Source organism: Aethalodelphis obliquidens, unplaced genomic scaffold (assembly GCF_003676395.1).
Source record: "Aethalodelphis obliquidens isolate GAN/ISIS:26980383/991018 unplaced genomic scaffold, ASM367639v1 scaffold89, whole genome shotgun sequence".
Lineage (NCBI taxonomy): Eukaryota > Metazoa > Chordata > Mammalia > Artiodactyla > Delphinidae > Aethalodelphis > Aethalodelphis obliquidens.
Genome location: NW_020838033.1, coordinates 5,900,991 through 5,925,810, shown reverse-complemented (window position 1 = coordinate 5,925,810; position 24,820 = coordinate 5,900,991). Strand labels below are relative to the sequence as shown.

At 43.0% G+C, this 24,820-nt stretch overlaps 1 protein-coding gene and 1 pseudogene across 9 annotated transcripts in view; one reads left to right on the top strand and one right to left on the bottom strand.

The window, feature by feature from the left end:
• The window catches only part of ATP6V0A1 (ATPase H+ transporting V0 subunit a1), an 84,728-nt gene that overhangs the window by 58,434 nt on the left and 1,474 nt on the right, over positions 1–24,820 (bottom strand). For 7 of the 9 annotated variants that reach the window (XR_003430286.1, XR_003430287.1, XM_027094318.1 and 4 more), the window contains exons 1-2: positions 2,188–2,282; positions 96–259 (exon numbers count right to left, since the gene is read on the bottom strand). Coding sequence is in view for 6 of the 9 variants with exons in the window: in XM_027094318.1 (XP_026950119.1) it covers positions 96–212 (117 nt within the window). In the remaining 3 variants the exon portion in view is untranslated. Of the gene's footprint in view, positions 1–95; positions 260–2,187; positions 2,283–24,820 lie in introns of those variants that run through there. The other 2 variants (XM_027094315.1, XM_027094320.1) reach the window with 2 other exon arrangements.
• On the top strand, positions 9,392–10,083 carry LOC113613621 (nucleolar protein 56 pseudogene; annotated as a pseudogene).

The following is a 24,820-nucleotide window of genomic DNA, read 5'->3' as shown; positions in this document are numbered from 1 at the left end:
AAAAGCAAAACGTTCGTCTTAAGGCAAATTGGCCATGATATGACAGGAAAAATAGAGTTCAGCGGTAATCAAGAAGCAGCCCCATAACTACTTACATCACGAAACTGAACCTTTCCGAGTTCTCCTAATTCACTGACACAACAATAAGCAGCTTCTGACTGTAGAAAAAGCTGGGCCAGGGTCATCTCCTCACTCCGGAAAAGCTCCCCCATGGCAGCAGAAAGGGCCAGTCAACTGAGTACCTGGATTTCTCTCCAACCTAAGGCAAAAAGAGAAAATTATATGACCTTGGAATTATCAAGAGGACTGAGAGCAAACAACACCCCAGGAAGCCTCTTCCGTTTTGCATTTCATTTCTTCCACTCTATGCTGACAGGTCTTTAACAACTGTTTTGACATCCTTCTTAGAAAGACAGAAAGGAGAAATTGCAACGGCTGTTACTGAATCTTCTCCCAAAGAGTGTCTGATGAACAGTCACTTCCTTTGCACTCGACGTAAGGATTGAATGACAATAATTTGGGACATCTCAATACATAAGAATGTATTCAGATTAAAAACAGAAACTGGGAATCCGAAACAGCTCTTTAAATACCTTGGACACAATATTATGAGGCAGCTGACATTTTTTTTTCCTGTGTCAGGAAACAAACAGAAGAGACCTCGGTTACCCTGTCATAAAGCATGTCTCCGTTGCATCTAGTTTTCTATCCTCTACTGCTAATTTCTAACAGACAAAGTCCCAGGACTGCCCTAAAGGTACGGCTACCTTAAAGGGTTTAACTTTCCAAACTCCTCGGAAAACACCATTTTCTCCCAAAAGAATCTAAACACATAAGCATTAATTTAAAAAACAAAAACAGAAAAACACAGAAACAGCTTACACATTAAGCTCAATTTCAAGTCAAGCATGACAGGAATACATGGTAATGACAAAGCAATTTTAAGTCACAGAGAATAAGCTTTGGACCTCCGCAGCTTTCTGTTTCTTATCCCCACCTTCAAGATTAACTACATTCTTCCATCTGTTAAAGCTTCGCATGAATAAGCCAATAAAGATTTCCTTTTCAGTCGGTCTTACCGTTACCGGGTAGGAAAGACAATTGGCGCTATCAGTGGTCCTGAAACTGCAATTATTTATTCTCAATCAGCTATCGTAAGGCACAGGCTGTACAGAATCTAAACTCAACAAAATGTACGGTATTTTTAGTATCATGAGGGCATCCCTAATGATAGGTGAAACTGGCATCAAAGGAAGAGCTATTCTTCCGGAAGCCTGGGAGACATTTTGAGAAATCTGAATGACAAAACCTTTGTGCATTTGACGTTCAAGGCAGCAAAACCACGCATTCAGATATAAGCAAGAATTTCTCAAGAGATCATGTAGCTTGACTTTAAGACTGCCTACACCTGAATCATCCAGAACAGCTGTTAACAGATCCCACACTATCCTCAACAAGAATAGATTCCACAACCTCTAAACACATAAAATTATGCCAGATCAGCATAGTTCAGAGGCTGCCGATAATGACAGCCTCCAATGAGTTGCCTCCCTGTTTCTGTTCTTTAATGATTACAAGTCTCCCTAGAACATCTCTGTCCCACTGGAACCAAAGAGAAAACTAAAAAGGCCACAGCACTTCGGGCGCGTGGGGGTCGCAAAAAAAAAATATGAAGAAACAGTAATCCTGCGCAAGAGGAGTCCAAATAAAGTGTTCCCAAGCCCTGCCTCACGACTGTCATCCAGTCCTCGCCTCCTAACGAGCTGTTCGAATTCACCTGCCTCGTTTCCTGTCTACCTAGTGAGAAGGAGGAATTCTCTGAGCCCAGGCACACCTACCTCCCGGAGTGGGGAATAAAAGGTGATAAGCCTCAAATGGGGAGCCCCTTTAAGAAGCCCACCCAATAACCTTCAGTTACCCAATAACCTTCAGTTCTTCAGCCTACCCAATAACCTTCAGTTCCTCCACCTTCCACTTAGATGGGGTAAGGGATCGGGGCCTCCAAAAGGGAGTGAACCTCCTGTTTCTCTGCCCAGAGGAGGGGTGCCCGAAGAGGGGTGAACCCCCATTCTTCTGAGACCTGAAGCCCCTGCTAATTCCTTTGACAACCGAAGGGGCCGTTAGAAGGGTTTACTGTGCCCCTCGGAGGCCGCTCCCTGCCGCGCTGTACCTACAGCCCCAGCTCACCTCCGGCCGCAGGAAGGCCGCCGCCAAAGCAACCGCCGCAGACCAACGCCGCAGCCTCCTCAGCTCCCGGCAGCAGCACCTCGACGTGCGTGCGTCCGCAAAGCCCCGCCCCCGCGCTGCCGCCGGCCTCCTCCCCCACGATGACCTCATTGCCGTTGGCCAATGGGGTGAGGACTCGGCCGGAGGCCTCATTGCGGAGTCGCGGGGGCGTGGGCGAGACCCTGCGTGCTGACGCCATCTTGTTCCCGCAGCCTCGGCTGCCGGCCCCAGGAGGGCGGGTGTGTGGGGCGGGCGGTCCAGGTGCTCTAGGCCTTAAGTCCTTGAGCCCTTCAGAATCCTTTCTCACTAATATGTATCCTTGAGGCCAGACTGCCTGCTTTCTTTATTTTCATACCCGAGGAATTAATTCACAACTTTTTCCTCCTCGAGGGAACTAGCAAGAAGGAGAGAAATTATTATGAAATGACTGGAGAGCTCGAGCGGAGCTCGAGCGGAGCAATCTGCTCTGCGCGCGCGCGCACACACACACCCTTTTTCCTTATTATGCAGGGGAGAAAATTTGAGCCCTAGAGTGGAGAACGACTTGCTAAAGGTACTAGATCCTGTAGAGGAGCCTTGATCAGGGGGCTCATTCATTTAAGAATAGAGAACCCCTCTTTAAAAAGGTATTTGCTTCAGTCCTTCCAGCAACTGTCCAGGTTCTATTTTTCTCCAGTTAACAGTGGGAGAAACTGTGGTGCTTCAAGGACAATGGTGCTTCAAGGACAAAGAACGACCCTGCGTGAAAAAGTGTCAGCGTTACACCCCCTACTGGACTCCTAATCGCCCTCCTCACCATGTTGCGATGGTTACGAAATTTGTGAGACCACCTGGGCGATGCCTACCTGGGCAACGGGACCTGTCCCAAGTAATGAAAGGCATATGCCCTGTCCCACTCCCACCCTAAGAAGGAAGGTATGTGTGCCTCGACCAATCAGTAAAGGGAATTTTCACCTCGGACCATTTCTTTTGTTTTCTGGCTATAAAAACTGATCAATAGCACATGTTGGGGCTTGACTCTCCCAGGCTATTAGGAAGTTGGCCGCTGTTCTGGCAGTGACCCTTCCCTCTAATAAATTATATCTTCCTTACATTCTGCCTTGTGTCTGGAAATTCTTTCCCAACCCGCGTTCGGACCTCGTCAGGAACCTTATTAGACCAGGTGTTGTGAAAGTTAATTTCGAATCTTGTTTGATGGATTCCTGTGCGCCCATTTGACCACTTAAAAGTTTTCTATTCCTCAAAATTTGTAAAAGAATAAGTTTTAAAAAACGCGTTAAGTGATGTCTACCTATTATTTATAAAAACGCCTTTCTCAACTATTGATGTCGATTCCCTTTTCTTGCCCTTCTTTTAAGGAAGAGTGGGGATCCCAAGTTGTTTGTCATAACCAGAACCATATCAGGAAAACTCAGAAAACTGGTTATTCATACTTCATGGGTGGTGGAACCCTACTGAGATTCAAATGTAATGACGGAGATATGTCTACCTGGCAAAAACATCATCAATCTTGCTTTACCAGCCTAAAGGAAATAATAAAGGGCAAATACCGACGTTTAATTTGCATTTTTCATCTCACATTGTGAATGAAGATATAACGACTTCATTACGATTTTGTTGAGAAGTAGCACCTTGGAGAGCCCCAGGCCCTCCCTTTCCCTGTGAGCTTAATTGCTCCCTAGTTCTCTCAACTTTCCCCGCAAGGCTGATAGGGTTCCACATTAGAAAGCCTGCCAAGTTTTATAAACTATTACACAATGACTCATTTCCTTCCTTTGAGACTTAAAAGAAAGTTACTTTTTAACCTCAGGGTCAGCTGCTCGCTAACCACAAATTTTCATACTCTTACCTTTAAGACAGCCTTTCATCTGGACTCATATCAGTGCCCTTGAATTCCCTTTTTTCACGGCTTCCTTGAAAGTATCTTCTCTCGGAGCTCCTTTTCTGTCTCCTTTCATTTCCCACCATCAATCTTTCTCCAGTGTTCTATTTCTTTTCCCTCCATGCTCTCTTCCTTGGAAGTCTTGCCTATTGTCAGGCTTAAATGTCTATGTGTAAGACATACCTATTTTTCTACCCACCTCATTCCTCCAAGGCTCAGAAATGGAATTTCAAGCTGCCTGAATAATGCCATTCAGGCAATAAACGTTTGCTGAGGCAGTCTGCTATATCGGAGAAATGGTGCTAGGTGCTGGAGACAGTAAAATGAAACAGACACTCTTCCTACCCTAGAGGAGCTCACAGCTCAGTGAGAAATAAAGTTCCAACAATTATGAGAGAGAGAGAGAGAGAGAGAGAAAGGTGAGATGAGATTAATACTTCCCATGTGCCAGGCACTCTTCTAAGTGCTTTATAAATATGAACTCATTTAATCCTCACAACAGTACTAGGAGGCAGACACTATTATTGTCTTCATTTAACAGATGTTATGGTGAAATTGAGGTACACTAATCTGCCAAAAGTCACTCAGCTAATGAATAGCAGAGCAGGATTCGGACTCAGCCAGTTAGGCCCCGTTTCTTGTGCTCTCGAGTACTGCACTGTTCTGACTCTGCTAAGAGTGTTGTCTCTGAGTCCAGCCCGAATTCAAATCTTGGTCTGTCATTTAACATCTCTCACTTTACGACTCTCTAAGCCCTAGTTTCCTCTTCTATAAAATAGAGTTAATAATAGTACTTGCCTTATATGTTTATTGTAAGGAAGAAAAGGAACTTAGTACACGCTTGGCACTCAGTCTGCATTTAAAAACTGTTAGCCATCATCATCATCATTATTATTGTTGAGATACAAAACACTATATCTCAGTATTGGACCTGAGGACATCAGAAAAGTTTACAGGGAGGTGGTGACACGAGTTTTGAAGACTTAGAGCTCTCACTGAATAAAAACTGTCTCTTCCTCTGAGATCCTTAATCCTGCTAATGGCATCATTGTTTTCCTAGTTACCCAGGCTCCAAGCTTAAGCCATCCTTTTTTTTTCTATCTAACATTGTTTACTTTAACACAAGCTAAATTAACACAAGTTGGATATTAAAATATCTCTGAGAACAATTTCTACTATTTATATTGTGAAAAATCAAGCAACCACTCTATAATTTGTAAAAATTTCACTTTCAGTTGAATGTTTTCTTCTAATAATTGTCTAAGAATGTCCAATTGGTCAACATTATGTGTTGAGTTTTCTCTTTTTTTAAAATTTATTTATTTATTTTGGGCTGCGTTGGGTCTTCGTTGCTGCACGTGGGCTTTCTCTAGCTGCGGCGAGCGGGGGCTACTCTTCATTGCGGTGCGCAGGCTTCTCATTGAGGTGGCTTCTCTTGTTGTGGAGCACGGGCTCACTGCAGAGCACAGACTCTAGGCACGCGGGCTCAGAAGTTGTGGCTTGCGACGTCTAGAGCACAGGCTCAGTAGTTGTGGCACACAGGCTTTGTTGCTCCGCGGCATGTGGGATCTTCCCGGACCAGGGCCCAAACCCGTGTCCCCTGCATTGGCAGGTGGATTCTTAAGCACTGTGCCACAGGGAAGCCCTTGAGTTTTCTCTTGAACAAAATTTGTATAGAGAGTATAAAACTTTAAATAAGTAAGAATAGATATTAAGCTTAAAAATAAATCTGCCCTAAGTCTGTCTTCTGAGGTTTGTACAGAGGCCTAGAAGGTTTGTACAGGGTCAGTAGTGAGGTCCTTGTGGCAGTGTGTTCTCCTTTTTTTTTTAAAATTGGAGTATAGTTGCTTTACACTGCTGTGTCAGTTTCTGCTGTACAGCAAAGTGAATCAGCCATATGTATACATATATCCCCTCTGTTTGGGATTTGCTTCCCTTTAGGTCACTACAGAGCACTGAGTTTTTTTGGTTTTGTTTTGTTTTGGCCGTGCCCTTCACCATGCGGGATCTTAGTTCCCCATCCAGGGATCGAACCCGTGCCCCCTGCAGTAGAAGAGCAGAGTCCTAACCACTGGACTGCCAGGGGATTCCCCCAAACACAGTAGTTTCTACCTGATTTTTCTCCCCTAGCATTGAGCCTACTCATTCAATGGTAAGTACCATTTCTTGAATGAATAGTGAATGGGTAGATGATCCTGAAAGAAACGGGGACCTCCTAATAGAAATCTACTATCAACAAAAGAACACAGCTATCAGACAAAAAGGAATATGATCACATCCTGCATTTTTTCTGTCCCCTTTGTTTTATGGACTTCATTATCTGTGGGGAACAGAGTTTGTGACAGATGCTTGTATGCTTGTGACAGAGATATGAGGGAAAGTTTCCAAGCAGAAGCTAGAATCAGAAACTGTGTGTGAAGTCAGTGAAAACTTTTACAGAGTCATCAAGTTCAGTACACTAATACTGCTGATGCTTGTATTCCATGTACAGTTCCCAAAGTTATTCTACATTGGAACATTCCTATAAGGAAAATACTCTAACTTCAATGATGAGCACTTTTTTGGGGGGTGGGGCTCATCCTGTGGCATGCGGGATCTTAGTTCCCCGATCAGGGATCGAACCCAGATCCACGGCAGTGAAAGTGCCAAGGCTTCACCGCTGGACCAGCAGGGAATTCCCCAATGATGGCTACTTTAATAAATAGCTTTCAGTCATCAAAAATCCATCATTCCTTCAGCAAACATCTATTAAGTGCACACTTTATACCAGGCATAATGTTAGAAACTGGAAATGCAAAGAGGAGCAAGGAGCTCACAGTCTATCAGGAGAGACAGACAAACAACTAACTGTGATATAACATACATGATATAGCAGCAATTGAAGTAGAAGTCTATGTAAGCCCAGAGAAAAGAGTTACTAATCCTGTTTGGTCTTGCAGGAGGCTTTAAGAAGACATGACATTTGCGATGGGTATTAAGGGATTAATAGAAGTTTGTTCAGAGGAGGAGGCAAAGGCTAACAGAACAGAAATAGTACTAATATCAAACTAAATTCAGATGTTGTCTTCAACACAGTCAGCAAATACATCAACTTAGCCCAAAACTGACTAAAATATTTTGATACAGAATAATCAGGGATTTATGTTGATTTTATCTAGAGTTACCTGTATGCTTCTCTAGGGAAGAAATAAGTTGTGCTTACGCTTTTCTGTAATTTGAACAAGTACAGCATATGTCCAACAAGATCCGGTATAAACAGGTTGTTACCACACAGCCCTAGAAGACGTGAGAAATTCCATACGAGGCGTAGCCTCTAATACAATTCTGGGTGTCTAAACTGAGCTATTTCTTAGCATCTGTGAAAATGTCTAAACAATAGTTACAAAAATCAGTTCTACTACCAAGACAAAAGAGAGAACAGAGGCAATGATCTAACCGAGTCTCAAAAAGTTATAAGAATTGTCACTGTAGTGACATGACTAAAACAAATGGTTTTTTCCTCCTTTTTCTTCCTTCCTTTTTTAGTTTGAATGAATGCACAGCAATTGTCTAAATTTCCACCAGTGAAAGGTCGCCTCATGTTTGCTCATCCAACTTAGATTCCTAGATGGGAGTGTTAAAGTTAAACCAAGTGTTTTGAAAAACATATTTGCTCGTGTCTTTTTCTGCCATATGCTTCCTGTATTAATTTCCTAGAACGGCCATATGCATTACCACAAACCGAGTAGCCTAAAACAACAGAAATGTATTCTCTCATAGTTCTGGAGGACAGCAGTCTGAAATCAAGGTGTCCACAGGGCCATGATATTTCTAAAGGCTCTAGGGAAGAATCCTTCATTCCCTCTACCTAGCTTCTGGTGGTTGTGCAAAATTCTTGGCATTCTTTGGCTTAGGAATACATCACTCCAATGGCCGCCTTCAACTTCACATGGCATTTTTCCTTCTGTGTGTCTGTATCTGCATCCACATTTCCCTCTTCTGATAAGGACACCAGTCATTGGATCAGTGCCCACCTTAATCCAGTACGACTTCATCTTAACTTGCCCATATCTGCAAATATACTGTTTCCAAATAAGGACATATTCACCTATTCCAGGTGGACATAAATTTGGGGGGAATACTATTTAACCCAGTACACTTCCCTTACCAATTTGGGGAAGGAAATTTTGCTCTGCATAATAGTGCAAGCAGTTAGCAGCTAAAATTTTGATTTAAAAGTTAATTCTGGGCTTCCCTGGTGGCGCAGTGGTTAAGAATCTGCCTGCCAATGCAGGAGACATGGGTTCGACCCCTGGTCCAGGAAGATCCCACATGGCGAGGAGCAACGAAGCCCATGTGCCACAGCTACTGAGCCTGTGCTCTAGAGCCTGCGAGCCACAACTACTGAAGCCCGCGTGCCTAGAGCCTGTGCTCCACAGCAATGAGAAGCCCGCGCACTGCAACAAAGAGTAGCCCCAATTTGCTGCAACTAGAGAAAGCCCACACACAACAACGAAGACCCAACACAGCCAAAAATAAATAAATAAAATAAATTTATTTTAAAAATTAAAATTAAAAATAAATAAATAAAAGTTAATTCTGCTTGTCTACATTCATTGAGGTGACAGCAGTGCAGTGTAATGATCATATGTGTCCCGTCAAATAATTTTTTTGTTTTTCCCTTTTATATCAAAATGAACTCTAATTCTTAAACTATTCTACCAAAGATCTGATTTGAGTGTTGGTTGAGAGATTTCTCCTGCACAACCTTTAGGTGAGCCGGCATGACCTTGACCATTGTTCTTGAAATACTGATTAGCAGTTTGTCTCCACAGAAACATGTAATTACTTTTGCAGTTTCACTCTGAGTTCCTCAACATAACACTGTGGTTTTACTTGCAAAGCCTGTCAATGTTTCAAATAAAAGTCTTTAAGTAAAAATCCATTCATAATAGATCTTGAGGCTCCCTTTGAAGCTCAGGCAATGTCAGCTTCCTTTAGCTCTGGTAATGATTACATCCACGAGGGGATATGAATGAGACTTAAGGCATGTGACATTTTATGCAACCCTTAAGACTCTTGTGACCCACACGAGGCAAAAAGCCTCTTAACTTGTGGGAGTTAAGAATGCCATGGATGGCCAGTCCTGGTGTCTGAGTGATTCCCTGGGCCCAGCACAGGGACCAACTTTCCAGAGCCCTGAAGACAACACCCCAAAATATGGACTCATTTTCCACTCTACCTTCATTGGCTGAGCAGCTTCCAAGAACAGAGGCCGCATCTCCCGATACCTGGCAAACAAATGCAGTATTGCCTCACGAACTGATTGCTTCTCAGAGGTACCTACCAGTGTATTTGGGGAGAAGCTTCGAGAACAAGTTGAGGAGCGGCTGTCCTTCTATGAGACTGGAGAGATTCCACGAAAGAATCTGGATGTCATGAAGGAGGCAATGGTTCAGGCAGAGGAAGCGGCTGCTGAGATTACTAGGAAGCTGGAGAAACAGGAGAAGAAACGCTTGAAGAAGGAAAAGAAAAGGCTGGCTGCGATTGCCCTGGCGTCTTCAGAAAACAGCAGTAGGACCCCGGAGGAGTGTGAGGAGACAAGTGAAAGACCCAAAAAGAAGCAAAAGCAGAAGCCCCAGGAGGCTCCTCCGGAGAATGGAATGGAAGACCCATCTGTCTCCTCCAAACCCAAAAAAAAGAAATCTTTTTCCAAGGAGGAGCTGGTTAGTAGCGATCTTGAAGAGACGGCTGGCAGTGGAAGTCTTACCAAGAGGAAGAAATCTTTCCCCAAAGAGGAACCAGATAGTGACCCTGAAGAGTCAGGAAACAAGAGGGTCCCCAAGAAAAAGAGGAAATTCTATTCCAAGGAGGAGCCTCTCAGCAACGGACCTGAAGAGGCTGCTGCCAGTAAGACCTGCAGCTCCAAGAAAAAGAAAACGCTCCGAAAGCTGTCCCAGGAAAATGAGAATGGACATTTCCCTAGGAGGGCATAAATTACAGAGATATTTCCCAGCCCATCCCCTATAGCCCAATAAAAATAAAAACAAATTCATGAGTCAAAAAAAAAAAAAAAAAAAAAGAATGCCATGGAAAGAGGCTTCTTAAAGAAATCAAATTGAGAAAACTGGAGATGGGAAGGATTGAGTGTCAGAGAGCAGAGACACCTCTCTGTGACATTAGACCTGAAGTATTTGCCCAGGTAAACAAGAAACTAGCTCAAGATTTCTGAAGTGGAGAATCTAGCAAATGCTTCTGTATTGAGTTTCTAGTGACTTGGAGATAGGAGGTGAGATCTGTAGTAAAGAAATACATGGGAAAATTCCAGTAGGTTCATTGAATCCGGTTGATTTAATGGTCAAGGGATAGATTCACCTTGAACTTTTGTATTCTCACTGCTTATCTTGGTGCATGGCTTCGATATACACTTAATATATTTTTTTATAAATGAAATTTTAAAAACTACATAAATTTATTTATTTATTTACTTTTGGCTGCGTTGGGTCTTCGTTGCTGCGCGTGGGCTTTCTCTTGTTGCGGCAAGCGGGGGCTACTGTTCCTTAGGGTGCATGGGCTTCATTGCGGTGGCTCCTCCTGTTGCAGAGCACAGGCTCTAGGCACACGGGCTTCAGTAGTTGTGGTACGCTGGTTCAGTAGTTGTGGCTTGTGGGCTCTAGAGTGCAGGCTCAGTAGCTGTGGCACACGGGCTTAGTTGCTCCATGGCGTGTGGCTTAGTTGCTCCATAGCATGTGGGATCTTCCTGGACCAGGGCTCGAACCCGTGTCCCCTGCATTGGCAGGCGGAGTTTTAACCACTGACCCACCAGGAAGCCCCTACACTTAATATTTTTGAAAGAAAGAAAGCAAAACTGGGAATTTCTTTTCTATTCATTTATTTATATTTTTTTAACATCTTTGTTGGAGTATAATTGCTTTACAATGGTGTGTTAGTTTCTGCTGCATCACAAAGTGAATCAGCTATACGTATACATATATCCCCATATCCCCTACCTCTTGCGTCTCCCTCCCACCCTCTGTATCCCACCCCTCTAGGTGGTCACAAAGCACCAAGCTGGTCTCCTTGTGCTATGTGGCTGCTTCCCACTAGCTATCTATTTTACATTTGGTAGTGTATATATGTCCATGCCACTCTCTCACTTAGTCCCAGTTTACCCTTCCCCCTCTCCATGTCCTCAAGTCCATTCTCTACGTCTGTGTCTTTATTCCTGTCCTGCCCCGAGGTTCTTCAGAACCATTTTTTCTTTTTAGATTCCATATATATGTGTTAGCATACGGTATTTATTTTTCTCTTTCTGACTTCACTCTGTATGACAGTCTCTAGTTCCATCCACCTCACTACAAATAACTCAATTTCATTTCTTTTTATGGCTGAGTAATATTCTATTGTATATATGTGCCACATCTTCTTTATCCATTCATCTGTCGATGGACACGGGTTGCTTCCATGTCCTGGCTATTGTAAATAGCACTGCAATGAACACTGTGGTACGTGACTCTTTTTGAATTATGGTTTTCTCAGGGTATATGCCCGGTAGTGGGATTGCTGGGTCGTATGGTAGTTCTATGTTTAGTTTTTTTAAGGAACCTCCATACTGTGGAATATCTTAACTTGTGACAAACTGGTGCAGGTTATTTGCAATCACGTACTTCTTTAAGGCTGGAGATTGCTATGCTTTACACTTCAGTTGTTTTTGTTTTATAAAAGCAGCTTACCAGGCTTTTGTGGTATTTTCAAGGAGGGAGAATGGTGGGGAAGGAAGCCTGCAGGAAATTTGTAGGGAGGATGTATAAGGGAGTCATCTTCAGAGGAGAAATTTTTTTTAGGGGAAGCAGAAAGTTATCCAAGAGGGAACCTTCAGTTGGATATTGCCTTGAGCTGTATTTCCATTACAAGTTTCTTTTTGCTTAGAGTTTTAGAGATTCTGAATACAAGTGAACAATTATTCCTGTTTAAAAAAATATACTTTGGGCCCTTAAAATTTTCTGGCAATATGAATAGCTATTGACAACACTGCATTTGAGTAAAATCTGCGAAGTAAGTGAAGTTTAGGAGCTTTTCAGTCAACTTCTATATGCCTCTCTTCTATTTTTTCATTCAATACAAGGTTTTGTGCTTGATATGACCCAGGCCTAGATATAGGAAATTGGACAAGGCCCTAACCTGAAGGAGCTCATAATCTGTAATACAATACGGATTTTATTAGTAATATATAGATAGTCCTATGGATGCACTGATAAAGGTATCACTAAGTATGCTTTGAAACCTTTACAGAGGAGGGCTTCCCTTCCCTGGTGGTGCAGTGGTTGAGAGTCCATCTGACGATGCAGGGGACACGGGTTCGTGCCCCGGTCCGGGAAGATCCCACATGCCGCAGAGCGGCTGGGACCGTGAGCCATGGCCGCTGAGCCTGCGCGTCCGGAGACTGTGCTCCGCAACGGGAGAGGCCACAACAGTGAGAGGCCCGCGTACCGCAAAAAAAAAAAAAAAAAAAACCTTTACAGAGGAGATGAAATTTGAGTTGTCTTAAAGGATGAGCACGTGTTTGCCTGTGAACAGACTATGAACCTGGTCTGTTCTCTGCCTGCATTGGTAGTAATTCCACCACTTCTCTGCAAATTGTTTCCTTCAAGGTCACAAAAAGATCAATCTTTTTTTTTTTTTTCATATATAGCATACAGCAGTGTTAACTAAATTCATCCTGTTGTACATTACATCCCTAGCACTTATTTATCCTATAACTGAAAGTTTATACTTTTGACTGCCTTCATCCAGTTCCCCCTCCTTTCACCCCCCCCCCCACCTCTGGTAACCACAAATTATTTTTGTGGTTCTATAAGTTTGTTTGTTTTTGAAATATAACTGACCTACAACACTCTGTTAGTTCCTGTTACACAACACAATGGTTCGATAGCTTAGTATATTTCAAAATCATCACCACGATAAGTCTAGTTAGGATCTGTCACCATACAAAGATGTCACATCATTACTGACTATATTCCCCACGCTACATTTCATAGCCGTGACTCATTTATATTGCAACTGAAAGTTTGTTCCTCTTAATCTCCTTCACCGATTTCTTTCCTCCCCATACCGTCCTCCTCTCTGGAAACCACCTGTTTGTTCTCTGTATCTGTAACTCTGCTTCCATTATATTATGTCTGTTCATTTGTTTTGTTTTTCAGATTCCACGTATCAGTGAAATCATACAGTATTTGTCTTTCTCTGTCTGACTTATTTCACTTAGCATAATACCCTCTATGTCCATCCATGCTGTGGCAAATAGGCAAGGTTTCGTTCTTTTTTATGGCTGAGCTATGTATCTATATATATCTATATAGAGATATCAAATATGATTGACATATATATATATATATATATATATCTCACATCTTCTTTATCCATTCATCTATTGATGGGCACTTCCATATGTCGGCTATTGTGAATAATGCTCCAATGAACGTAGGGGGTGTGATCTTTGCTAACTAGTGTTTTCATTTTTTTCAGATAAATATCCAGGAGAGGAATTGCTGGATTGTGTGGTAGTCCTTCTTTTTTTTTTTGGCCGCACTGCGCGGCATGTGGGATCTTATTTCCCTGACCAGAGATTGATCCTGTGCCCCCTGCAGTGAAAGCTTGGAGTCTTAACCACTGGACAGCCAGGGAAGTCCCTATTTTTTAACTTTTTGAGGAATCTCCACACTGTTTTCCATGGTGGCTGCATTTACATTTACATTTCCACCAGCAGTGCACGAGGGTTCTCTTTTCTCCACATTCTCACCAACACTTGTTATCTGTTGCCTTTTTGATAATAGTCATTCTCACAGGTGTGACATGGTATTTCATTGTGCTTTTGCTTTGCATTTCCCTGATGATTAGTAAGCTGAGCAAATATGTTCTGACCCTTTCTCTCTCTTCTCCTTCTGGGACCCCTATAATGTGAATGTTAGTAGGCTTGCTATGGTCCCAGAGATCTCTTAATCTGCCCTCATTTATTAAAAATTCTTTTTTCTGTTCAGTTTAAGTGACTTCCAGTACTCTGTCTTCCAGTTTGCTGATTCATTCCTCTGTATCATCTAATCTACTGTTGATTCCTTCTGGCATATTTTTAAAATTTCAGTTATTGTTTTCTTCATCTCCAGTTGGTTCTTCTTTATATTTTCTAACTCTTTGTTAAAAATTTCTAACTTCTCACTCTGTTCATCCTTTCTTCTCCTGAATTCTTTTTGTTTTATTTGCCTGTGCGAGTTCTTAGCTGCAGCACGTGGGATCTTCGTTGCTGAGTGTGGGATCTTTAGTTGTGGCATGTGAACTCTTAGTTACGGCATGCATGTGGGATCTAGTCTCCTGACCCAGGATCAAACCCGTGCCCCCTGCATTGGGAGCTCAGAGTCTTAGCCACTGAACCATCAGGGAAGTCCTCCTCCTGAGTTCTTTGAGCAGCTTTGAGCATCAGCCCGGGGGTACTGGGCTACTGTCAGCCTGCTGGTGTGTGGAGCTGGTCCTGGGGTCTCTGACTGCAGGGCCCTGTGGGTCCCAGAGTTGGTGTTGGCCCACTGGTGGGTGGGGCCAGGGCCCAGGGGTCCTGGGGCTGGTGCCTGCTCATTGGTGGATGAGGCTGGTCCTGAGGCTAGTGCCGGCCCACCGGTGTCAGGGCTGGGTCCTGGGGCATCTGGGGGTCAAAGGGTCTTAAGGAAGCTGGCCTGCTGGTGGGGGGGTGTATGTCTTCTTCTGGCTAGCTGTTTGGTCTGAGTTGTCCCAGTACTGGTGTGGACGCACTGATGGATGGGTCGAGGTTCTAGTGCTAATTAGCTAGAAAGAGGATTCCAAAATGGATCTTACCAGCACTGGGGTCCTCATGGGAGAATGAGTTCCCAAAATGGCTGCCGCCAGTGTCTATGTCCACGGGGTGAGTTACAGATGCCTCCTGCTTCTCTGGGAGGCTCTCCAGGATCAGCAGGTGGTTCTGACCCAAGCTCCTTTCAAATTACTGCTTCTTCCCTGTGTCTTGGAGGGTGTGAGATTTTGTGTGCACCCTTTAAGAGTGGCGACTTCTATTTCCTACAGTCCTCTGGCTCTTCCAAAAGTAAGCCCTGTTGGTCTTCAAAGCCAAAAGTTCCAGGGGCTCATCTTCCCAGTGCAGGAACACTGAACTGGGGAGCCCAATGTGGGGTCTGGACCCCTCGCTCCTTGGAGAGAACCTCTGCAATTGTAACTACCCTCCCATTTGTGGGTCACCCACCCAGGTGTATGGGTCTTGACTATACTGTGTCTCTGCCCCTCCTACCCGTCTCACTGTGATTCTTTCTTTATATCTTTAATTGTAGAAGATCTTTTCTACTAGTCTTCTGGTCTTTCTCATCAATAGTTGTTCTGTAAATCGTTATAATTTTGGTCCACCCATGAGAAGAGGTGAACTCAGGGTCTTCCTACTCTGCCATCTTGGCCACTCCCCTCTCATGTTTTTTTAATTAATTAATTAATTATTTGGCTGTGTTGGGTCTTCATTGCTGCACGCGGGCTTTCTCTAGTTGCGACGAGCGGGGGCTACTCTTTTTTTTTTTTTTTTCTTTTTTGGCTGTGTTGGGTCTTCGTTTCTGTGCGAGGGCTTTCTCTAGTTGTGGCAAGCAGGGGCCACTCTTCATCGCGGTGCGCGGGCCTCTCCCTATCGCTGCCTCTCTTGCTGCGGAGCACAGGCTCCAGACGCACAGGCTCAGTAGCTGTGGCTCACGGGCCTAGTTGCTCCGCGGCATGCGGGATCTTCCCAGACCAGGGCTCGAACCCGTGTCCCCTGCGTTAGCAGGCAGATTCTCAACCACTGCGCCACCAGGGAAGTCCAGGGGCTACTCTTCATTGTGGAGCGTGGGTTTCTCTCTAGTTGTGGCGTGCGGGCTTGGCTACCCCACGGAATGTGGGATCTTAGTTCCCCGACCAGGGATTGAACTCACGTTCAATTCATTGGAAGGGGGATTTTTAACCACTGGACCACCAGGGAAGTCCCTGTCTGGTTTTCTATATCAGCGTTATACTGGTCTCATAAAATGGGTTGGGAAGGATTCTCTTCTACTTTCTGGGAAAGATTATGTAGAATTGGTGTTAATTCTTCTTTATATGTTTGGTAGAGTCTCCACCAAAACCATATGGACCTGGATATTACCTTTTTTTTTTTTTTTAAACTTTTACAAAATAAATTTCTTTACAGTTATAGAATTTTCCAAACTATCTATTTCATATAGGGTGAGTTCTGGTAGTTGGTACTATTTGAGAAATTGGATTATGGAATATTTACTTAATCTCAAAATACCACGCTACAAAATACACATGACAAAGAAGAAAAGAGTAACTTTATACCGGAAAAGTCTGAAAGACATCACCTTAACTGATCAAAGTTAACGGTACTAGCAAAAGGCAAATCAAAATTTTGTACCATCTGATAGGATACAATGAAAAGAGCACAGCCTCTCTTTCATGCTATTCCTGCCAAAGGTAAAATCCAAAATCCAATCATGAAAAAAAAAAAAAGTCAGAAAGCCCAAATTGAATAATCTTGTACAAAATAATTGTCCTGTAATCTTCAAAAACATCAATGTTATGAAAGTCAAAGAGAAAATGAGGAACTATTCTCGTGACTGAAGGAGACAAAAGAGATGTGACAACTAAATTAAAGTGTGATCTTAGATTGGATCATTAAGCTATAAAGGACACCACTGGGACAAATGATGAAATTTGATAGGTTGCTGAAAACCAGACGGTGGTATGCATCAATATCAATTTCCTAATTTTGATGGTTGTACTGTGGTTATGTATCCGAATGTCCTTGTTTGTAGAAAATTCACACTAAAGTATTTGGGGGGTGATGGAACATCAGGATGCCAATTTACTCTCAAATGGTTCAGAAAAAAATAATCTTTTTGTACTTAAAAGAAACTTTTCTGTAAATTTTAAATAATTTAAAAAATTTGTAGGACTTCCCTGGTGGCGCAGTGGTTAAGAATCCGCCTGCCAATGCAGGGTACACGGGTTAGAGCCCTGGTCAGGGAAGATTCCACGTGCCGCGGAGCAACTAAGCCTGTGTGCCACAACTGCTGAGCCTGCGCTCTAGAGCCCATGAGCCACAACTGCTGAAGCCTATGCGCCTAGAGCCCGTGCTCCACAACAAGAGAAACCACCACAATGAGAAGCCCGCGCACCGCAACGAAGAGTAGCCCCCGCTCGTCGCAACTAGAGAAAAGCCTGCGTACAGAAATGAATACCCAATGCAGCCAAAAATAAACAAATAAATTAATTAATTAAAAAAAATTTTTTTTTTGTAAATTACAGAAAAAAAGTTTCCAGACAGCCTCTTTCCATTTTGATCACTCTATTATTCTAGGGCTCCTAAACATTGATGGATATATTTTACTTACGCTTGTGCTGGATATCATCTACTCATTTGGAAATCTTTATACTTCTTATGCATCTGTTTCCTTCATGAGATTATTAAACACCCAAAGGACATAATTTTGCCTCTGTTTCCTTTATATTTCCTTGTGGTATCAAGTAGCTGCTCTTAATAACCACTTGTAAACACTAAAGGTTTTGGAGCATGAATTATCTGAATAGTTGAATTGCCTCTTTCAATTTAAGCCCATGCAAAAAAACTAAATCATATCTCTTAAGTCATATGATGGATCCAGGAACCAAGTCTGTGCTGACTGCTCTTTCACACCAATCAATGGCCCCTGGGATTCAAAGAAATATGCATCTTGGTGGAAAAATGAGTCACTCCACCAACGCACAGCTGGACTCTCACACCACACCACAATGGAAATGTGGAAATCTGAGTGGAGCACAAGGGATCTACATGTAACAGGAGTTCACACTCTTCCTGTTCTGTTACATTGTGAAACGGAAACATTGTTTTCTGGGAAAAGAGCCAGATTCCACAAATGAAATGGTTTTGCCTAAATGTGCACAGCTGCTAAGCACTTACTGTGCTTATTGAGAGTGACTTGTTTTATAGATTTAGACTTTGTTCCAACTGCAAAGTTTAAAGGAAGAGGGGTCCTATCGTGTGCAACAGAATAGGGGGTTTTTTGTTTCTTTTTTTTTTTAATTTTTTTTTCTTTTTGGCTGCGTTGGGTCTTCGTTGCTGCGTGTGGGCTTTCTCCAGTTGCGGCAAGTGGGGGCTACTCCTCGTTGCGGAGCGCGGGCTTCTCATTGCGGTGGCTTCTCTTATTGCGGAGCATGGGCTCTAGGCGAGCAGGCTTCAGTAGCTGTGGCTCGTGGGCTCAGTAGTTGTGGTTTGCAGGCTCTACAGTGCAGGCTCACTAGCTGTGGCCCGCGGCCTTAGTTGCTCCGCGGCATGTGGGATCTTCCCGGACCAGGGCTCGGACCCGTGTCCCCTGCATTGGTAGGCGAATTCTTAACCACTGCGCCACCGGGGAAGTCCTATTATTTATTTTTTTAACATCTTTATTGAAGTATAATTGTTTTACATTGTTGTGTTAGTTTCTGTTGTATAACAAAGTGAATCAGCTATACGTATACATATATCCCCATATCCCCAACCTCTTGCGTCTCCCTCCCACCCTCCGTATCCCACCCCTCTAGGTGGTCACAAAGCACCAAGCTGGTCTCCCTGTGCTATGCGGCTGCTTCCCACTAGCTATCTATTTTACATTTGCTAGTATATATAAGTCCATGCCACTCTCTCACTTCGTCCCAGCTTACCCTTCCCCCTCCCTGTGTCCTCAAGCCCATTCTCTCTGTGTGCGTCTTTATTCCTGTCCTGACCCTAGGTTCTTCCGAAACTTCTTTTTTTTTTTTTTAGATTCTATATATATGTGTTAGCATATGGTATTTGTTTTTCTGTTTCTGACTTACTTCATTCTGTATGACGGACTCTAGGTCCATCCACCTCACTATAAATAACTCAATTTCGTTTCTTTTTACGGCTGAGTAATATTCTATTGTATATATGTACCACATCTTCTTTATCCATTCCTCTGTCGATGGACACTTAGGTTGCTTCCATGTCCTGGCTATTGTAAACAGTGCTGCAATGAACATTGTGGTACGTGACTCTTTTTGAATTATGGTTTTCTCAGGGTATATGCCCAGTAGTGGGATTGCTGGGTCGTATGGTAGTTCTATTTTTAGATTTTTAAGGAACCTCCATACTGTTCTCCATAGAGGCTGTACCAATTTACATTCCCACCAACAGTGCAAGAGGGTTCCCTTTTCTCCACACTCTCTCCAACATTTTAGCCAATGTTTTATAATTACTATACATGGAATATAACCTTTAAAAATTGTGAATCACGGGCTTCCCTGGTGGCGCAGTGGTTGAGAGTCCGCCTGCCGATGCAGGGGACACGGGTTCCTGCCCCGGTCCGGGAAGATCCCACATGCCGCGGAGCGGCTGGGCCCGTGAGCCATGGCCGCTGAGCCTGCGCATCCGGAGCCTGTGCTCCGCAACGGGAGAGGCCACAGAAGTGAGAGGCCTGCGTACTGCAAAAAAATAAAAAAAATAATAACATAAAATTATAAAAGTCTACAAACAATAAATGCTGGAGAGAGTGTGAAGAAAAGGCAACCCTCCTAAACTGTTGGTGGGAATGTAAATTGGTACAGCCACTATGGAGAATAATATGGAGGTTCCTTAAAAAACTAAAAATAGGTCTATATAATCCAGCAATCCCACTCCTGGGCATATATCTGGAAAAAAAACATGGTTCGAAAGGATACATGCACCTCGGTGTTCATCTCAGCACTGTTTACAATAGCCAGAACATGGAAGCAGGCTAAATGTCCATCAAGAGACAATGGATAAAGAAGATATGGTACATATATACAGTGGAATATTACTCAGCCAGTAAAAAGAATGAAATAATGCCATTTGCAACAACATGGATGGACCTGGAGATTATCATACTAAGTGAAGTAAGTCAGACAGAGAAAGACAAATATCATATGATATCACTTACATGTGGAATCTAAAAAAAATGATACAAATGAACTTATTTACAAAACAGAAACAGACTTAGAGAACAAATTTATGGTTACCGGGTGGAAGGGTGAGGGGAGGGATAGCTTGGGAGTTTGAGATTGACATGTACATACTGCTATATTTAAAATAGATAACCAACAAGGACCTACTGTATAGCACAGGGAACTCTGCTCAATATTGTGTAATAACCTAAATGGAAAAAGAATTTGAAAAAGAACAGATATATGTAAATATTTGTATAACTGAATCACTTCGCTGTACACCTGAAACTAACACAACATTGTCAATCAGTGATACTCCAATATAAAATAAAAATTAAAAAAAAACTTTTTTATAGAAGGATTTGTGCTAAGTATTGCTGTTACGCAAATAGATAGTTCTAATTTCAAATTCCATCTATTTGTTTATCATAGAAGGGTTAAGCATAATCTCTACTAGGAAAACTTCTGCGATCAGAGTAATTATACACAGCAGGAAATAATAAAGTTGAATTTCTTTTCAAAATTGTGTACTATTCCATAATTTAAACTCTACTAATTCATTTTCTAAAATGATTCACATTGAAGCAAGTTTCCATTTATGTACCCCACCCCTTCAGGCCTTAGTTTCCTCATCTGAAAAACATTTAATCAGATGATCCCTAAGGTAATTCATGATCCTGAAAGAACATTGTACTACTGAGATCCCTTACTGAGCCAACATTCCATAATTCACTGATTTCAAGCCATAATTCTAAACTGAGTGCCTTCTGAATATAACAAAATGTGCTAGGTGCTGTATAGATTTCAGAAAAGTCCAAGCCTATAAGAATTTAGTTGAAGAGAGCAAACAGACACAGAAAGAAATACTAATGCAAGAGATGTCTGAGGGGATGTTGCTCATGGCATGTCTTTGGAATAGGGTCTATCAGGCAAACTGGAATAGCAGGAAGTTAATGTAAAGGAATAGAACGAATTAACAATAATAATCCACTTGTATTAAATCGTACAAAATCCGGCAGCCAAAAACGAATAAATCTCCACTATACTGAGTGGAGCCACAGAAGGTGATTGGTTTTTTGCCATGCCACAGGGCTTGCGGGTTCTTAGTTCCCGGCCAGGGATTGAACCTGGCCCCAGCAGTGAAAGGTCCAACTCCTAACCACTGGACTGCCAGGGAATTCCCCATAAGGCTTTTTTTTTTTTTTTGCAGAGGGAAGACAACAATCAAAGTAACTTTTTAGGGAGATTAATAGGCAGCGCTGTGCATGCCGGGTGAATTGGAGGGAAGAGATTAGAGACAAAGAAATGGAAACGACATGGGCTTCGCTGGTGGCGCAGTGGTTAGGAATCTGCCTGTCAATGCAGGGGACACGGGTTCGAGCCCTGGTCCGGGAAGATCCCACATGCCGCGGAGCAGCTAAGCCTATGCACTACAACTACTGAGCCTGCGCTCTAAAGCCCGTGAGCCACAACTACTGAAGCCCGCGCACCTAGAGGCCATGCTCTGCAACAAGAGACACCACGACAATGAGAAGCCTGCATACCACAACAAAGAGTAGTCCCCACTCTCTGCAACTAGAGAGGGCCCACACGCAGCAACGAAGACCCAACAAAGCCAAAAATAAATAAATAAAATTTAAAAAGAATGAAAAAAGAAGAATCCACCTGCCAATGCAGGGGACATGGTTTGATCCCTGGTCCGGGAAGATCGCATATGCCGTGGAGCGACTAAGCCTGTGAGCCACAACTACTGAGCCCTCATGCCACAACTACTGAAGCCCACATGCCTACAGCCCATGCTCTGCAGCAAGAGAAGCCACTGCAATGAGAAGCCTGTGCACCGCAACGAAGAGTAGTCCATACTCGCCGCAACTAGAGAAAGACTGAACGCAGCAATGAAGACCCAACGCAGCCAAAAAAATAAATAAAATTTAAAAGAAAGAAAATAGCATTATGAATAAAAATAGAAAAGAAAATAGCATGAATGTTCATAGACTTTTTCATAAGAGCCAAAAAAAAAAAAAAAGGAAACAATCCAACTGTCCATACAGACATGTAGCATAACTATACAATAGGATTTTATGCAACCATTGTGTACTGATAAACACTGCTTGTCCCCACGGATCACTCGGAACAAAATGCTTATTATCAAAACTTTGCTTAAACTTATCTCCTTCCAGGCCCCTGACCTTTGGCCCACTCTTAGCCTGAGCCAACACACAACCCATCCTGAGGATAGGCTGGCTTCAGAGAAAAGCGTTCTCTGCTCTGCTCTCTCATCATGCCACCCTTTCATCCCATTCCCTGATCCTCGTTCTTTCTAGCCTTGTTTACTCCTCTCTATAAAAGAAAACCCTTTTTTGCCTACCCCTTGAGACACCTGCAGATCTTATGGTCACAGCGTTCTCTTTATTATATTAGACCCCCTCCCCTGACTGCCATAGTCCCTTTCTTCCCCTGCAATAATCCTTTCTAATAAAGTCTCTCTTTACTAACTCTGGATTTGTTCTTTATTTGACAGGTTGTTTATTTGGGGGGTTATGAAACTGTTCTAAAATCGATTATGATTGCCACCTCTTCGTACTAAAAACCATTGAACTGTACACTTTCCATAGGTGAATTGTATGGTATGTGAGCTGTATGTCAGTAAAGCTAGTGGTTGTCGTTTTTATTTTTATTTTTTGAGTGGTTTCAAAAGTTGGGTTTTTTTAAGACTATGAAAGAAAGAAAAAAAAATGTTAGCAAGCGGGACGAGAAATACTGTAAATAAAAATAATACAACCTCACAAAGGCCAAGAGGGAGAGTCTCAAGGGCAAACTGGTCAGCAGTGCTAAATTCTGTGGATAGTTCAAGTAACGTTAGAAAAGGAGAGATAATTGGTAGAATGTGGAGTTTATTGGTGATTTTTAAGTGCTCTTTTAGTAGAAAGGAAGCCACCTTTTTGGCTTAACTGCAGAAATTTAAGGACTGAATTGAGGGTAAGGGATATGTAGCAGCAGTTCTAGAAAACAATGAATCTGAACAGGAGAAAATGGACGGACCCAGCCTTGGGAAGGCAGGAAGGTAAAACCAATTAAGACTGTAGTTTTGGTTTATGTTTGTTTTTTATTCTTGGGATAAGAGACCAGTGCATGCTGAAGGCAGAGGAGGAAAAGAGATTTGATGGCATTTCCATTCCCTTATTTTCGTGACTTTTCTGTTTATCAGCCAGACTCACTGCTTCCCTGAGACGAAAATTCTCACCCTGCAGCAAATTCCCTGTGTTCTTTGAATGTTTTCAAGCACCACGCTATGCATAAATTAGCACTTAATAAATAATTCTCATTGCTTTCTGGTTCAGGAAAGCTACCCTATATATTAATGTTTGAAGGAGAAGAAAGGAAGGGATTTTTGAGGAAGAGAAATATATAAATATTATAGGCACTTTTCCTATATGTCAGAGAAGCAAGAATAGTGCTTATAAATCTGGGGAGAAAAACATCTCTGCTGTCTTTGGCAGCTGTAAGCCAGCTGCTGAAGACTGGTTTTCCATTCGGGATGGCTTCTCTGATGTGACAACACATCATTCATCTCAATCATTTATTGTTAACAAAACACATTGTCTCCCTAGGGTCTCTTCCAGCACGACCCCAAACTGAATGGAACATACTGCACGCTGCACCCCTCACACCTTGTTGGGGGCTCCCTCAGTGTAAGCTGGTAAGATTTAAGGCAGAACCTCGATAAGAGATGAGAATGCCTGGCTGCTCTCCCACCCACCCGGCCTGTACTTTCACGCCTCACGTCACTGCAGGAAGGGTAGGGGGTGGGATGGGGAGGAAGGCTGTACCCTGTGAACCCTTCCCTATTCTCCCAGGAAGTAGTGGGAACCTTCCCAGACCACCTTCCCCTTTGTATCAGAAACTATTCGTGCATCTGTCTCCTCATGCTACGCTATGAGCTTCTCAACAGGAGGGACTCGGCTTTATTGAAGTCCCCAGCCCGGTAGCTGGCTCCTGGTAAATAGTCACACTTTGCTGAACAAATGGATGGATAGAGGAACACAATAGAGAGCTGTGAGATTCCAGCTGCTGACAGGGTTGCATCCTGGTGTTCTTTTTCTGGACCAAAGGGTTGTTTGTTTCCATCTCTCTGTCCCTTTTACAGACCCTGCCTCACCAGCTGAAAGCACACAGTGGAACACTGTGCCTTTCAGCAAATAGAGTGAGCAATGGAAAATGCAAAGCATCAACCCTGAATACAAGCTATGGCATGCTGAACACAATTCCAAATGAAGAGAAACTGCTTATTTTCACTGAAATGGAGTGGAGTCCTCTGGGAAGGATTGTTTGGCTCCAGTTCTGGGTGTCGGTGTTGATAAAGCTGGTGCACCAAGGCTCAGCACGCCCCCTGTCGGATTTAGCTGGCATTTAGTAAGAAGAGGAACAGGAGAGAAACTTTGTCTGGTGCAAATACTTCTCTTGGACATAGGCAAACAGGGAGGGTAGGGCTCTTTCTGCGAAATTCTTCTCTGTTAAAGAGGCATCAAATGAGTCAGAGACTCCACAAATACGGACATTCCTTTTTGAAGAATAGAAATACTTTCCTGATGGGAAAATCAGATGGCATGGACTTGATTCCTTTTAGCAAGCATGCAACCACAAAAACAAATCAACCACTAAAACTCCTCTTCAGGACCCCTCCCCCACCAAGTGAGGTTTAAATTGTAATGTGTATATGTCCACTGATAGAGAACTGGTTAA